Source organism: Barbus barbus (genome assembly GCF_936440315.1).
Source record: "Barbus barbus genome assembly, chromosome: 39".
NCBI lineage: Eukaryota > Metazoa > Chordata > Actinopteri > Cypriniformes > Cyprinidae > Barbus > Barbus barbus.
In genome coordinates this window covers 26,257,414-26,275,228 of record NC_136717.1, presented here as the reverse complement: position 1 = coordinate 26,275,228, position 17,815 = coordinate 26,257,414, and the positions used below count along the sequence as shown (strand labels likewise).

The window sequence follows — 17,815 nt, the reverse complement described above, 5'->3', positions numbered from 1 at the left end:
GTTTATTTCTGTTATATGTACCATCTCTGGTGTATGCAGGGATACAGCAGAATATCACTTTATAAATTATGAAGTATATAATAATCGTTGCCAGTCAAAAGGAATGGCGTCTCTATACTTTCAGGGAAGCTGTGGTGTGATGTTTGTCCCTGCCCTAAAATGATGCCGTGATTTGAATAAGTCTGAATTTCCTTCAGTACACAACCAAATGACCTGCTCACCAGGTAAGAAGGAACTGTATTGACCTTATTCCATATCAAGATGAAATGAAATGATAGTAACATACTGTTTTGTCTAAATAAAGTATCCGATCTGTCATTGTTTGTTTGTTGATGCTCTCCTCTGGGAGCAGATTCTTACACACATTTAGATATTTAAAAATGTATTGTACTGTTTGGATATGTCGCACCAGAAGTGTTTGCTTTGATCACCGTGATTAAATAGCACGAGCAACACATTTTACACGCAGCCTAAGTCTCCTGTGTGAGCAAATACAGAAGCATCAGTCATGTAGAGAACAAACTCGGCCAGTGTCTCTGAATCTTCATCCAGACCCTTTCATGGGCTTTGCTTTTTTTTAATCTCTAACACTTAGCGCAGTGTCTCCACGTTTAAGTAGCCTCAAATAGTATTTCAATACCTAACAAACACTTCAAAATACAGTATATGAATTAGCTTGCCTATCAGCACTGATAGCTTTGAATGGAAAACTAAGAAAGTTTATATCACAGGAGCAAGTCACCAACAGCTAAAGGTAAACAGACCCAAAGCGCTTCACTAGAAACTATCCTAAAAAGCTGAAAGTTGCTTTTAAAAATTATTATTTCACCAGAATAGCTGTCAATGGAGACAATTTGTGTAGGCCTATAACATGCCATGGCATAATAATCTGAAGAACTGCAATCATTACTGTGTATTGATTCTGAGGAAGATCACTTTGAGAGACAATTATTAAATATTAATTATTAAAACAGAGAATAAGCTATTAGTTTCCCGGGACTGGTCAATTTTGAGATCTGTTTGTCTTTTCATATCATGTTGTTAACTGATAAGAAAACATCCAAAATACATTTAAGTGTTAATTTTAATGCACTTTATCTATTGTTTAATGATCATAACTCGTTCCTCAGCCATGAACTTAGTTGAGGCAATATGGACACATTATAGATGATATTGATATTTGACTAAGGCAGTACAGTATGTTTATGCAAACACCGAATAATAAAAACAGGCAATAACAATAAGGGGGAAGTTCTTACTCAATTCAAAACTAAATCTAAAACACATTAGGCAAAAGTTCTTGTCCTTATATTGAAAATACACTTTATGATTGCATTGAGAACTATATGTGCATTTATTTATTTGTTTGTTTGTTTTTGGTATATGATTGTACACCTAATTAAATATTTTAAAAGATCATTCATGGAAATTCACCTATTAGAAAAACAATATATGTGTGTTGCTACTAGGTAACTTAGAACTTGGAAAAAAATGAGACATGTTCTGTTCGTTAAACAAACAAATTGAACAAAGTGAAATTATTGCAAATAATAATTTATTAATATTTTTAAAAAGTTTTCAACCATCTTTTTGTGTGTGTGTGTGTGGTTTGTTGACAACAACAAATTGTGTGTTTAACAGCAGATACTGGTTTAAACGCATTGAACATCACTATGATGTTGCTTCATGTGCTGCTCCTCCTCTGTGGTGAGTATTTACTCGTCTGGGTCATAGTTTGTTTGTTTATTTTCCTCATACAACACAAATGGGTTTTGGTGCTAAAAACTGAATATTTCTTTTCAGCTTTTCCTCCTTCAACTGCTAAAGTACGACTGAGACAATTCTACAGAGGACCAGAGCCGGTTAATAGAACATATGCTAGAAATGAATGCAGAACAATCTACACTGACCTCGTCACAATTTATGACCAAGACGACAATGAGGATCTGAATAAAATGCTCTTTGGTGTTTCTGGTAGCCCTAGAGGCTGGATTGGTGCACATTTCGGAATCTCCAGTAAGAAATGGTCAAATGGTGATGAGGTCACATATCAAAAAGATTTTCAAATGAATTGTGGGAAAATATGCTGTGCTGCTATGAAAGCTGATGGAGACTGGGAATCTGTCCAATGTGATTTGACAAGAAAATTCATATGTCAAGGTAATACAATATTTACATTTATTCATTTAGCTGACGCTTTTATCCAAAGCGACTTACAATTGCTATATATGTCAGAGGTCGCACGCCTCTGGAGCAACTAGGGGTTAAGTGTCTTGCTCAGGGACACATTGGTGTCTCACAGTGGATTCGAACCCGGGTCTCTCACACCAAAGGCATGTGTCTTATCCACTGCGCCATCACCACCCGTTATATACCCAATATTGTCTTATAACTATATAATTTTACAATTAATTCAACCAAAACAATATCACGTTCTTGCATTCATACAGATGTTGGGCGAGCATCATACAACTACACGTTAATCTCTGAAGGAAAAAAATGGTTTGAGGCTCAGCTGTACTGCAGAGAGAATCACGCTGATTTAGCCAGTATCAGAAATAAGGAGGAAAATGAACGAGTGAAGGAAGCACAAAGCAGTGGCGGGACTCCTTGCTGGATCGGCCTGCTGGAGGACAAAGTGGAATGGAGTGATGGAGGACAGTCTGCTTACAGAAACTGGAAATCTGACACTTTGCAACAAAGCGACAAATGGGTTTTGATGAGTGGACATGAGAATGCGCAATGGAAAAAAGTTGACAATGGGGACTTCTTCCCTTTATGCTACAGTAAGACAGCACATCACATGCTCTGAAATTCAAATAATTCCTATTTTAGCATTTAATTATTTTGTAATTCATTGTATTTGAATAGTCTTTCATGTTTTTTTCTTTGTATGCTTTTTTGTCAGAGAGCTTCATTCATGTCAGTAAGGATGAATTGTCCTGGGAGGACGCTCTGGATTACTGCAACACTCAATGGAATACATCTGGGCTTCTGCGCATTGAGTCTAAGGATGATCAGATAGAAATGGAGCGAGAGCTAAAAAGACAGAATATCTCGGAGCCATTGTGGGTGGGGCTTAGACAGAGTCGACTTTTTGGATTCTGGATTTGGTCCAACGGGCTCCATGTGGGACCCTGGACCAACTGGAAAGAAGGAAGTGCACCAGAACATCTGATATCCCAGCACTGCGGTGCCATAGAGAATGTGAACGGTGAATATAAATGCTGTGATAAAGACTGCCGATCTAAATTTAAAGTTTTATGTGAGGGGAAATAACATACCTCTTTACTATCATTCATCTTACAAACCATCTTACTTTGCTATGTGCTTTAGTTTATGCTATATTCTCTTTTGTAGTTACTGGCTGTAATTTATTTTAACAATAAATGATACAATTAATGTATTTTAATATAAAGCACTTATTCAGCGTAACTAGTTGAGAATTTGTTTGTGAATAATTCATTACTGTTGCTTCAGTTTGTCAAATAATTCAATAAACACTGTTTTCCAATCCATTTGCTGTACACTCTTATATCCTTATGCAAGAACACTACATGTGTTGTATGACAGAAAACAAATACAAAAACATCAATGAACAATTAAAATATCAATAAGATTTGTTTTTCAAGTTAAGCACAAATAAATGCAAACTCAAGGGCAGACTAGTGCAATAAACTGGCATAAAACTCTAAAATTCTATGCGCTTTGTGATATTATTCTCATTAAATAAGCAACAAGTTTATATCACAGATAGAAAAATATATACTGATCTGCTTGTGAAAGTCTAGTTTGCGTGCTGCTAATTCCACAGAACGCAGAAAGAAAATCATAAACTTAAAGAAAAAGATACATATTTTTTTCCATTCAAATGTAATAAATACAGATAACTTCACAGATAACAAAGCTAAAGAAATATTCATGCTTGTGGAATTTTAAACTTTTTCACATTAGTAAAATAACGCTTTTGTAAATAATGCACATACATAATAAGATGCGTATGACTTGAAATAGTTTAATTTGAATACAAATGGCACTATTGCAGTGCAAGGACCATCTAGTTAAACTGGGCTGCGTGGTTAGCAAATAAGTAAGAAGGTTTTTGTTCTGAAATACTGTCTTTTGTCTCATAAAGGGTTTTATTTTGAACACAAATCACTGACGCCATTTAAAATCACGGCACACCATTTTCTTGAGAACTAGAGAAAGGTTCTAATTACGTTTTGAATAAGGCAAGGCAAGTTTATTTATATAGCACATTTCATACACAGTGGTAATTCAATAATAACAAGAATAAGTGCCACTCCAGCTTTTCTTCGCCTTAATTTCACAATATCTGCATGACTAATGACATTTCAGACAAGACTTAAGGAAAAAGGGGGGAAAGTAGATTGTAAGCGTTCCGGGTTCTTGTCCACACTCAGTAGGTGACCTTTCTGACCCGTGGGCAGCAACTAGTGGGCACTTCATCATCAGCCTGTAGGAGATCTGTTACCATGCCAACCTCTGGTTGACCGTCACCAGCGCAGACCCTCGCTGAACTTACTCAGTGTGTGGCATTAATTAGAGGCAGCATGCATAAACGCAGTTCTGTTGACATTAATGCATTTGCCGTATGCTTCAGGAGAGGAAGCGAACTGCATTACTTCATTTTTCACACTGCTACGTTTCCCTGAATTTCTCAGACACGGAGGAAGTCGCATGGTTGCATCTGAGTAGGCTGCATTATCTTTACAAGGACCAGAAATGGTAAAACACCTGTTATCCATGAGTGTATTATGGAAACGATAAAATCTCCTTTGTTTACCAAGCTTGCATATAAAATTGTGAAATATTATTATAATTCAAAATAGCTGTTCCCTATCGATACTCCACTCGTACTGCGTCTTGCTAAAGACGCTATGGGAAAAAGCCTTTTTTCTCCTTTACTGAAGCCTTATTCAATCACGCAGTGAAACTGCACGACTATTGGTTCGTGCAGTGTGTTAAAAGATGAGAGAGGCCTGTAATTTTCATCATAGGTATACACTTCAACTATGAGAGACAGAATGGGGGGAAAGAATCCAGGAAATCACACTGTCGGATTTTTAAAAAAATTATTTGCAAATTATGGTGGAAAATAAGTATTTGGTCAATAACAAAAGTTCATCTCAATACTTTGTTATATACCCTTTGTTGGCAATGACAGAGGTCAAACATTTTCAGTAAGTCTTCACAAGGTTTTCACACACTGTTGCTGGTATTTTGGCCCATTCCTCCATGCAGATCTCCTCTAGAGCAGTGATGTTTTGGGGCTGTCGCTGGGCAACACGGACTTTCAACTCCCTCCAAAGATTTTCTATGGGGTTGAGATCTGGAGACTGGCTAGGCCACTCCAGGACCTTGAAATGCTTCTTACGAAGCCACTCCTTCGTTGCCCGGGCCGTGTGTTTGGGATCATTGTCATGCTGAAAGACCCAGCCACGTTTCATCTTCAATGCCCTTGCTGATGGAAGGAGGTTTTCACTCAGAATCTCACGATACATGGCCATTCATTCTTTCCTTTACACGGATCAGTCGTCCTGGTCCCTTTGCAGAAAAACAGCCCCAAAGCATGATGTTTGCACACCCATGCTTCACAGTAGGTATGGTGTTCTTTGGATGCAACTCAGCATTCTTTCTCCTCCAAACACGACGAGTTGAGTTTTTACCAAAAAGTTATATTTTGGTTTCATCTGACCAATAGACATTCTCCCAATCCTCTTCTGGATCATCCAAATGCTCTCTAGCAAACTTCAGACGGGCCGGACATGTACTGGCTTAAGCAGGGGGACACGTCTAGCACTGCATGATTTGAGTCCCTGGTGGCATAGTGTGTTACTGATGGTAGCCTTTGTTACTTTGGTCCCAGCTCTCTGCAGGTCATTCACTAGGTCCCCCCGTGTGGCTCTGGGATTTTTGCTCACCGTTCTTGTGATCATTTTGACCCCACGGGGTGAGATCTTGCGTGGAGCCCCAGATCGAGGGAGATTATCAGTGGTCTTGTATGTCTTCCATTTTCTAATAATTGCTCCCACAGTTGATTTCTTCACACCAAGCTGCTTGCCTATTGCAGATTCAGGCTTCCCAGCCTGGTGCAGGTCTACAATGTTGTTTCTGGTGTCCTTCGACAGCTCTTTGGTCTTGGCCATAGTGGAGTTTGGAGTGTGACTGTTTGAGGTTGTGGACAGGTGTCTTTTATACTGATAACGAGTTCAAACAGGTGCCATTAATACAGGTAACGAGTGGAGGACAGAGGAGCCTCTTAAAGAAGAAGTTACAGGTCTGTGACAGCCAGAAATCTTGCTTGTTTGTAGGTGACCAAATACTTATTTTACCGAGGAATTTACCAATTAATTCATTAAAAATCCTACAATGTGATTTCCTGGATTCTTTCCCCCCATTCTGTCTCTCATAGTTGAAGTGCACCTATGATGAAAATTACAGGCCTCTCTCATCTTTTTAAGTGGGAGAACTTACACAATTGGTGGCTGATTAAATACTTTTTTGTCCAACTGTAGCATCTTAATTTAGTCAACAAAAATACCTTTTTGGTTGATGAGAAAATGCCAAATTAAACCAAATATTCAATACAACAATGACATTCTTTTTAGATGTTAAAAATATAGTTTGTGCTTAATATTTTATTCCAGCTAATTGCCAAAGGGGAACATTTCTCATTTTCATTTTGTTTAACTTGATGTAATAAAATAACTAAAACTGATATAAAAATTAATAAACTAATAACTAAATAAATGAAAAAGTGGCAAAAACAAACACCAAAATTGCTAAAGTAACTAAAACTAATGTATGAAAACAACTAAAGCTGAAAAAAATAAAATAAATAATGACAAAAACCAAAAGATGCAATTATACATTCTTTTTAGATGTTTCTTTTTAAAAAACTTATTTTGCGTTGTTAATATGATGTTATTTGCATTCTATTTTCATCAACAGTCCATTTCCATTTTTGTTGATAAAAAACAAACAAAAAAAATTTTAACACTGAATTTGCTCAAACAAACAGATGCAAAATATGGTGTTTTCTGATGATATTTAGTGTAAAATGATTTTCTAATGCTAAAATGGCTTGACTGTAATTGAACTTACTTAAAACCATGTGCAGTTTGTAGTAACAGTTTCAAAGCAGCTTCGGCAGCGCTGCTAAAACTAAAAAAACATCTGACACAAGCTGACAGGATGCACTTTAAAATGGGTCGTACATCAGCGACATGTTTCCCCCTTCACGGCTGGTTATTGCAGCGTACATTTAGTTCCTCTCCCAGCCTTATGCTTTATGAATGTGCTGTGAACATCTACCCACTCGACCATGACGGCTCCGACCAGATCTGGCCTTGTTACCGAGCAAAATCATTCACATCTCGTTTTTCAATCATCCCCACCTTTCTCTATCTTTCAACACAGAGATGAATGAAATATCACACAATGGAACACAGCTAAACAGGTCGAACCGTTCGGCTCAAAGATACCCATTTGACAGGATCATCAATACAGAGACCAGGAGGTTCTAACAGCCCTGTGGAGTCGGAGACCAAAAGCGGCACCTTCATTAAAACTTCACCGCAGTGTGTGACTGACGACATGCCCTCCGCGTTCAAAACGCTCAGCCCATGTGTCAGGACTCGCAGTGAAAAGGCTTTCGGCGCTTTGTAAATGGAGTCGAACCGCATTGCTGTCCCTTGTGTCTGCCATTAGTGGAAAAAATCCTGTTAGGCCTGAAAAGTTTTGTGTGTGGAAAATTGCCGTGGTTACTCTGAGGATCACATTTGACCAGGTCTGGAGTCATTATGATAACGGGCCACTGCTTTTAAAGCAAAACTAGCTTTTAAAAAGATGAAAGTAGCTGATGGTAATCCCGAAAAGGACAGGAGGTTTGAACACGCCTGCTGACATGCACTTAAACATTCACAGCAGGATTAAAATATCTTCTTTTTTTTAAACAGTTACTTAAATATCATTAAGATTCTATAATAGTTTGTATTATTATTATTATTATGGATTAGTTTTAATATTTATATTTTAATTTTTAACAAAAATTTTAGTTACAGTTTTAGCAATTTTGTAATTTTTATTTATTTTTTCTAGGTTTTTTTTTCAGTTTAATTAATTTTGTTGTGTTTTGTCATTTTTTGTTAGTTTATAAAATATTATTTCAGTTTTAGATATTTTAGTACATTGCTATACATAGTTTCAGTTATTTTAGTAAAGCTATTTTAAATTATTTTAGTCATTTGTATTTGCTATTTTTTTTATTAGTTTTTCAATTTATATTACATTTATAGTTATTTTTGTGCATTAATACATTGTTTTATTTATTTTAGTGCTTTTGGCCCATTTTTATTGTTTAGGTTTTTTTGTTTGTTTGTTTTTTATTAGTTTTATTTTAGTTTTAGGTTCATTTTAGAACATCAAGTTCAACTAATTTTGTTGTGTGTTTGTGTAATTTTGTCTTGTTTTTATAATTACTACTATTTTAGTTTTTTTTTTCATTTTTAGTTATATTAGTACATCACATTTAACTAAATTGTCAAGTATTAGTGTGCACAGATGTAAAATACACACAGATTAATATTCTACATTCATAATTGACATAAGAAAATTGCTTATAAAAGAACTGCAGAGCCTTAAAACATACAGCTTGTGTTGCAAAACAAGGATTTTTTTATGCATTTTCTGGGAAGTGTGTTGATGTCCACTTTGCCAATTGATCAGCAGGGAGCTCAAAGGGATGTTCTGACTTTCTACTGAGATGCTTCTGCATCCTTTGGTCTGCAGCTTGAAAGTGCCACAGTCCAAAGCACCGAATTTAAATCAATAACCAGCCCGAAAGTCAGAAAATACAGAGGGAGACAGAATTCATTAAGCAACAGGAGATGAAACCGAAGGGATTTTCATAAATTTTGCACATTTTATAGTAAAAGGTCAATGACTCCCCAAGAACAAAAGATGGTTGTGTCGTTATAATTTACTTTTTCCTCAAGGGCCTTAAGTCTGAATCTTAGTTCTAGTGTCTTGAACACCCACACTGAATCCATGCAAACAAACTATTTTCAGACCATTAAAGGAATAGGTCACTCAAATATAAAAATTTCCTGAAAATGTACTCACCCTCAGGTCATCCAAGATGTAGATGAGTTTGGAAACTCAGAAATGTATCATTCCATCACCTGCTCACCAGTGGATCCTCTGCAGTGAATGGGTGCCGTCAGAATGAGAGACCAAACAGCTGATAAAAACATCACAATAATCCACAAGTAATCCACATCACTCCCATCCAGCAATGAATGACTTGTGAAGTGAAAAAACATAATTAAGGTGTTTTAACTTAGTCACTTCTGGCCAAAGTATGAGTCCATAATCCATAATAACGCTTCCTCCAGTAAAAAAAAAAAAGTCAAACTCTTGTTGTCTCTCATCAAAATCCACCCACATATTTTTAACAACTATTTTAAGATCTGTTTTCACTTGTTAACGGTGCTTGATTTGAGCATATTTCTCTCCTGATTCTGACATTTTCACTGAAGAAAGCAATGTTATGGATGTCATGGATGGCTTGAGGCTGTACTATTCCTTTTAGACATTACTCTCAGTTCTCATATCTGCAATGCAAATTTATGTTAAGGATGTATTCAATTAAGCATTAAACATTAAACATTAAATAATAATAATTTCATAGTATTTGTTGTGCTGACTTTAAATGTAATGTTTTATTTAATTTTATTTTTTACTGTTTTCCACCTCACCAAAAATGATTATTTACAGCTTAAATAATGAACTTTTTTGTATAAAATAATTAGTGTAAGTGGTTTAACAAAAATTTTTAATTTAATTTACAAAAAACAGAATTTCTGCATAGGCTCAGAAAATGACCTCAAAAGAAACTTTTCAATATCTCCTTAATATTTCAAAGCGCATAAATCAGAAGCTCTCTACAAAAATGTTCCCACTTTTGCAGAAAAAAAAACAAAACTCAACCATAAACGTGTACATTCTTCATAGTTTCGCTTGCATGGAGGGAACACGACCGCAGTCGAGCATGACAAACAAGAGCTTCACAAGCACAGCTCTCTGCCAGCTTTGGGGTTTTTGTAGCGTGTGGCCATTTCTCACTGATGCTGTCAAGATGTGAGATTCTGTCTGTGAGCTGCTCCTGCGCCTGCAAGCCCACATACAGCGTGCCTGTGGCTGCTGTGTTGTACTGCTACGAGAACAGATTGAGAAGACATGACGAGAGGGTTTCATGCAGGCGTTTTAGGAGTTCATATAAAAGACTATGTCACTTGTAATCAAATTTACCTTGATATTTTGGGATAAAAAATTAAATGCACCATGCAATTGCACTGTCCACCGCACAAAAAGACCATTTACTGACTTATTCTCAAAGAATTAACATGACATATTGGTAGAATTCATCAAACGAGACAAAACTGACAGGATTTGTATGCATATTGCACATTTTTCCACAAATTTCATAAATTAGACATAATTTCACAACTTAGAGCTTTGTTTAGAACTAGTTTGGACTGTTTTTGCTTGTAAATGGTGCTCGATCTGTGCATATTCCTCTCCTGATTCAGACCAGATGACTTTTTCACTGGAGAAAGCAATTTTATGGATTATGGATTCATATTTTAGGCGGAAGCGGCAGTTTGAAATTAAAAACACTTTAATGATAGATTCTTACAAATACATAGTTTTTCATTGACAAGACATTAATTGATGGTCTGGAATGGTGTTGTTACGCGCCTGTGGTTGTAGTAGAAATAAGGCGTCCAACAAAAGTACAAACAAAAGAGTAATATTTAATAAACAGCTTCAACACACATATGGCACTATGTAAACTCAAGATCCGACAAACATAAAGGCAGAACTGAGGACTTATAAAGGGAGAGGAACAAACGAGGAAACAAGGTAATTAATTAAACACAGGTGATGACGATCATTAATTAACAAAACTAGGACACGAACTAAAACAGGAAGAACCAAATATGGGCAGAAAGGAAACAGGTGTGGATTACTTGTGGATTATTGTGGTGTTTTTATCAGCTGTTTGGACTCTCATTCTGATGGCACCCATTCACTACAAGGGATCTATTAATGAGCAAGTCATGTAATGCTAGATTTCTCCAATGGAGAATTTAGAATCAAATTGACTTTGATGTTTTGGGATAAAACATTGAAATGTACTATGAAAATATACTGTAACCTTCATCCACAGCACAAAGAGACCACCTACTGAAAGCACCCAGCAAAAAAAGACCTCATCTCAAAACATTAACATATAACCCATATTTACACATCAACTCTTGTTGTTCAGCTTGGAAAAAAGATGCCATAGAATGCATTGATACAATAGTTTAAATTGTTCTCTGTTTAAATTGTTCTCTCAAGAGCCAGTCTGTCCTGTGGCATCAAAAATGCAAAACGGTCATATGCTCAAAAAATCAACAACCAGTTCACAGACAGCAGAGACACACGGAGCCTGTGGCAAGCCATTCAGACCATCACTGACTACAAGTCCCCGCCACAGGCCTGTGATGAGGACACATCCCTCCCCAATGCACTCAACCACTTTTATTCACGGTTTGAAATGCAGAATGACACACCTGCATAAAAACTGCCCACACCTCCCAAAGACCGGGCGCTCTGTCTGCCTCCAGCCGACGTAAGGAAGACCCTATCTAGGACCCACGCAAGGCTGCGGGTCCTGACAACATACCTGGCCGTGTTCTGAGAGACTGTGCTGCACAGCTGACAGATGTCCTAACAGATATCTTCAACACCTCGCTGAGCCAGGCAGTTGTCCCCACGTCTCAAATCCACAACAATCATACCGGTACCAAAGAAATCACCTGTGTCCTGACTAAATGACTACCGTCCCATAGCACTGACTCCAATCATGATGAAGTGCTTTGAGAGGCTAGTCATGCACAACATCAAAACCAACCTCCCCAACACACTCGACCCGCTCCAGTTTGCATACCGTCCAAACCGCTCTACGGACGATGCAGTTTCCTCCACCCTCCACCTGGCTCTTACCCACCTAGAAAATAAAGACTCCTATGTTAGAATGCTGTTCATTGACTTCAGCTCGGCATTCAACACAATAATCCCACAACAGCTCATAAATAACCTGCTGAGCCTTAACAATTCCCTGTGTAATTGGATCCTGGACTTTATAACCGGAAGACCTCAGTCAGTCCGTGTCGGCCACAACACCTCGAGCTCTACAACACTGAGCACAGGTGCCCCACAAGGCTGTGTGCTCAGCCCGCTGCTCTTCACACTGCTGACCCATGACTGCACTGCCAAGTTCAGCTCCAACCACATCATCAAGTTTGCTGATGACACAACAGTGGTAGGTCTCATCAGCAACAACGATGAAACGCACTACAGAGAGGAAGTGGCACAGCTGGCTAAATGGTGTGGCACTAACAATCTGTCCCTCAATGTGGAGAAAACAAAGGAGGTTGTGATGGATTTCAGAAGAAACTCCGTTGACCACCCCCCACTGACCATCGACAGCTCGACTGTGGAGAGAGTCAGCAGCACTAAATTCCTGGGGGTGCACATCACAGAGGATCTCACCTGGACCACCAACACCATGTCACTCTCCAAAAAGGCACAACAGCGCCTACACTTTCTCCGCCGGCTGAATAGAGCAAGTCTCCCTCCACCCATCCTCACCACATTCTACAGGGGCACCATTGAGAGTGTGCTGACCAGCTGCATCACTGTCTGGTACGGGAACTGCAGTGCTGCTGACCGCAAGACCCTCCAGCGGAGAGTGAACACAGCTGCAAAGATCATCGGTGCCCTTTTCCCCTCCATCCTGGACATTTTCCTTACACGATGCTCCAGCAAAACCAACAGCATCGTGAAGGACTCCACCCATCCCTCCCACAGTCTCTTCCAGCTCCTACCATCAGGAAGACGGTACCGGAGCATCAAAGCCAGCTCTGCCAGACTGCTCAACAGCTTTTTCCCCCAGGCTGTGAGAGCCCTGAACTCAAACCACCCCGCCCCCCTCTGAAACCCCATGCAAACCCCTACCTCCTGAAACATGGAACACCCCCCCCAACCTTACCACACCAAAGAAAAAACTGTATGGAACTTTTTTTGTGCAATTGGAAGTGTGCTACACACAGGTGAGTGGGCCTATGTGCACTAGACACTTTACACACACTGCTGCGTGTACACAATCCCACAAAAGACTTAGCAATATATGTATGTTTACATGCTCATGCACTACAAATCATCCTGCACTGTTCCCCAACCAGCTGCTTGACTCAAAATGTTTCTCTTTGCACATGTACAGTATTTGTGAAGCATTCGTATAGTTTGTATTTTTTATCTTCTATTTTTTAGTTTGTATAGGGTAAATATTTACAGTATGTGAAGCATTCGTATAGTTTCTATTTTTTATCTTCTATTTTTTAGTTTATATAGGGTAAATACTTATATACTGTATAGCATACTTATAGTTAAATCTGTCAGTAGGTTAGTTGTGTATAGGTTTACAGTGTTTTTTACTTCATTGTTGTATGGCTCTATTTATGTAGCACCGTGGTCCTGCGAGGCACGACATTTCGTTCCACTGTATGTCCCCGGAATGTAGCGGAATGACAATAAAGCTCAACTTGACTTGATATCTACATAGAAGTTATGTGGCTTAGGTAAGGGCAAAAACTCTCCAGAAACAGTTTTACGTGTGCACTTATAACCCTTGGATTTCTCCCTAGAATGAAATGGTCTGTTATTGGCTTATTTGGAAGGGTCATGGATAATAATGTTGAGCTCTGCTCTGATTGGCTGTTTCACAGTGCGGCTCAATGTTGAGCTCTGCTCTGATTGGCTGTTTCACAGTGCTGCTCAGAGAAGAAAATATATATTGCAATACTTTCTTGCGCAGTCATATCGTTGGTTAATTATACTGTAAATAAAATGCGGGCATCAGTGAGCTGCTATTAATATGCTGGGCATTGAAACTGCTTTCAAATGCACGATTGCTTTTTAGTCTCACCTTCACTTTCGAGTTTATACTATTTTACAAGATCAGACGCTTGTCATGGTGCTCAGGATCTGTAAATCATTTGCCATCATCCTCCGTCATCTCTCCTTACTCTGTTTATGTGGTAAGTGAAACCTTATGTATTGTAACAGGCTACAGCTAGCAAGGAGCTAACCATGTCCCTTTAATGGCTCGCGTTATTTTATTAGAACTCGTTATTTGCTTTCCGTGCCTTTCTGAATACAGACACCAACCCATCTCTGCACATCACATTCCCTGCACGGCCTGGAACATAACCTTTATTTCCATGATCTGCCATTTTCGCTGTTGTCCTCGCTTGTTTCTTCACAATACCTGCAGAACTTCTGATAATTCGGCTGTGTAGGTTCAGCTGGTCTAGAACATGGGCGGGTATATGCAAATGTTGTGGGCGTAACTATTAGTGATCCCGACTGTTAAGTCACAGTTGGTGTGATGTTCTGATTCGCCTATTTTTCAGTGGTCTTTTTTATTCACGAGATTTACATAAGGAGGGGGAAACAATGGTGTTTAAGGCTCACAGTATGTCATTTCCATGAACAGAACTCTTATTATTCAACTATGCCAAGGTAAATACAGTTTTCCATTCAATGGCACCTTTAAAGAATAAACATTATTTTCTACAAGAATACAAGAACAAACCCTATTTTCTTAAAGAATAAAAGATAAAGAATCACAATTGTCCCTTATTTTGTATTTCTGTTGTATTTCTGAAAGTTCACCAAACCTTTTGATGCTCTTGGTGGTGTAGCACCTACAGCTCTGCAGATCCTTATATATTCACAATATAAGAAATGAAGACGAGATGGTGCAAACTTTTTTAAACAGGAAACCTGTAGCCCCTGTGAAAGGAGACCATGCACAACAGCTCACATGCAAAGACTTAAAGGCACAGTAACATAAAAATAGTCTAAAGGTTCAAAGCCATGGTGAAAAATTTCATGCAAAGAATGTTATTTTTAAGACACAAGCATTTATATTAATAAAAATCACTGATGGTTTTCAGTGGTTCTGCATCAGATACCATGTGGGTGTTCATGTGCCGTTAAATCCCAAGTGCTCTGATCGTAATTAAAAAGATGAGGCACCAGTAATTCTTCCGTCTCGACGGTATTCAGAGAGACAAAATGATTGACAGCTATGACATTTCTGACAGCTCGCTCATCCCAAGTGTGGTGTTTTTCTAAACACTTTGGAACAATTCATATGTTCACTGTCTTGTACCGAAGCCAAGGGAGAGAAATCATAAAGCTGTGAAAAAATAACAAAACAGCAAGACTGAGTAGCATTAGTACATTTAAATACTATTAACACACTAGACTGACATTTTGTAAAGGAAGGCTACAAAAAGGGAAGTTGAAGGTTTTAGATTTGGTTCTATGTAAAAGAAATGGCAAAAATCTGCACATGAGAATAAACACATAATATGACACATTCAGCGCAGTATAAATGCTGTTGTAGATGGTTAAATAAATGCAAGCAAAAAAGACCAATTACAATTGAATATGCAAATAAATAAAAAAATGTAGGCCAATTAAAATCACCTATGCAAATGTTAGAATGATGTAAATGTTCTTAAATATTTAAATAATTTTTAATATATAAATAACTAAAGATACCAACATACCTTTAATTCATTCCTGAATATTTTTGAGCCACAAAAGACACTAAATGCAGTGTTTTCCATGGGCTTTTAGCTTGCCTCACTCATAAGTGCCTCTTTCATGCAGGTTCCCCAGAGAGATTACGTCTCATAAAACAACTGACAAAATATATTGTATGTTCATATTCAGATGCAATTGTGTTGCTATCTGGCAGCTGGAAGTCTGGAAATTAAACTTATTTCCCGCCTCATCCTTCTTTGGGGACGGCCGTTCTGGGTGCCGCAAACAATAACACAGCGCTTCAAAATTATTCTGTTTTTCACTGCTGCTAAATCTTATTAGGCAAAACTAACACACAAAAAAATAGCTTGGCACAGGTCGGGAGTGAAGCAAAGTTGAGGAAGAAAAACAGAGGAAAAGATAAACTTATCTGAATTCACAGCTCTCTGCTTGGGAAAACATTTCTACTGGAATAGTTTTGAATCATGGATGTTTTTAGAGTATCATAATGGTCTGGTTTTAGTGCACATGAGTTTTGGGATTAAAAAGCATGATGCTCATTAATGCTTTGTCTGGCATCTCGGCAACAGTAAAAAATGCAAGTGCTGTTTATGCAAAGTTTTCCAAAAAACAACTAGGCCTACTTAAATCAATCTTTGGTTCAGATCAGTGTTGTTTTACTGTTATTGAGATAGTTATAGTTTTTTTTTTTTTTATATATATATTGAAAACAGTCTTGGAGAAAAACCAGAGGAGATCAAGGTCTAAAGTCACAAGAGCTGTTTGCCTGCCATGGCAACCGCAGATCCTTCCAAAGAGACGAGTTTGTTGATTCTGGTCCTTACCTGTGACACATCTGCCTCTACAGGCTACCTTCTGACCGACATATCTAAGAGCAGGCAAGGCAGACAGAAGGGGTCGAGAGATTGGATGCTCTCGGAAGCACGTTTGTACGGGGGGGTAAAGTAATTGAATTAGCTCGGTGGAGATAGCGGGGATTAGTGCTTCAGAAGTGATCGGGTCCGCGGCGCGTGTCTCGGTCTACACCAGCTCTGTCAATCCACAGAAGCGGGAGGCGCTCGAGCCATAGGCGCTATGCTGTCAGTTAGGACTCAAGGTCGGTTCACCCAGAACATATCCTCACTGCTGGATATATGCAGACACAGACGGCGTACCTGGAAAAACAATCTTAGCACTCATTAAAGCTCTGTAAAGACAGAAAAGTTAAACAACAACCTCTTTTGAACAGGGCTGGAGTGGGACTAATTTTCAGCCTTGGAGCTTCAAGCCGTAGACCCCCCCCCCATTTTTTATTTTTTTTTGCTGGCCTTTTCAGTGCCTCCTTTGTGCTTTCTATTATCCATTTTATTTATCTATTATTTTTTGCGGGCATATCTCCAACAACTGACTTTTTTTGTTTTTGAGCAAGGTGCAGCTGTCAGGGAAGTCAACAGATAATTACATCATCATTAGGGTTGCCAATTAACTTCAGAAATGGAAAATAAGGGAAAATTGTAATTCTTTATCTTTTATTCTTTGAGAAAATAGTATTTATTCTTGTATTCTTGTAGAAAATAAGTGTTTATTCTTTAAGAAAATAAAGAGCAGAATTAGGGATGATCCAAATATTTGTACTGTACCATAATGTAGGCTGTTTGCCTGCAGTTGCAAAGAAGTAATAATCTCAGAAATAATCACAATTATTCTTAAAAGAATTTTAATGTCATACAAAAAATGTCATTGACCTGTGTAAATTGTACCATTATAGAACTGTGACTTCACAAGTGTAGTAATTTAGGAGGTGAACATACTGTGAAATGACATGCATACAAATGGCATGAAATCTGAAAGCATAACAACTGAAGGTCTATGAAACGTCAGTGGCACTTAAAGTTTTGAACTAAAATATTATTGCAACTAGCCTATAGCTTTTGAATGAATGAAAATGCATATTTTTCAATTAAAGAAAACAGAGAGTGTGGTGCTTCTGGTGCTTGGATTTGTACTTTAATAATGAGGTCCAAGTTTAAGAATAGGCTACAAGTAGTTTATTTTTTTTCTCTCTTACTCACTCTTTCTCTATTTAACAGTATTACTATGAAAGATGTCTTCCCTCAGGTAG

At 38.1% G+C, this 17,815-nt stretch overlaps 1 protein-coding gene across 1 annotated transcript; it reads left to right on the top strand.

Moving 5' to 3' along the window:
• Positions 1–204: 204 nt before the first annotated feature.
• LOC306858554 (macrophage mannose receptor 1-like) lies at positions 205–3,517 on the top strand. The gene is made up of 5 exons (XM_079399134.1): positions 205–224; positions 1,642–1,707; positions 1,804–2,160; positions 2,451–2,786; positions 2,909–3,517. Exons 1-5 carry the CDS (start codon positions 209–211, stop codon positions 3,277–3,279), a joined length of 1,146 nt encoding a protein of 381 aa, XP_079255260.1. The 5' UTR covers positions 205–208; the 3' UTR covers positions 3,280–3,517.
• The last annotated feature ends 14,298 nt before the right edge of the window (positions 3,518–17,815 follow it).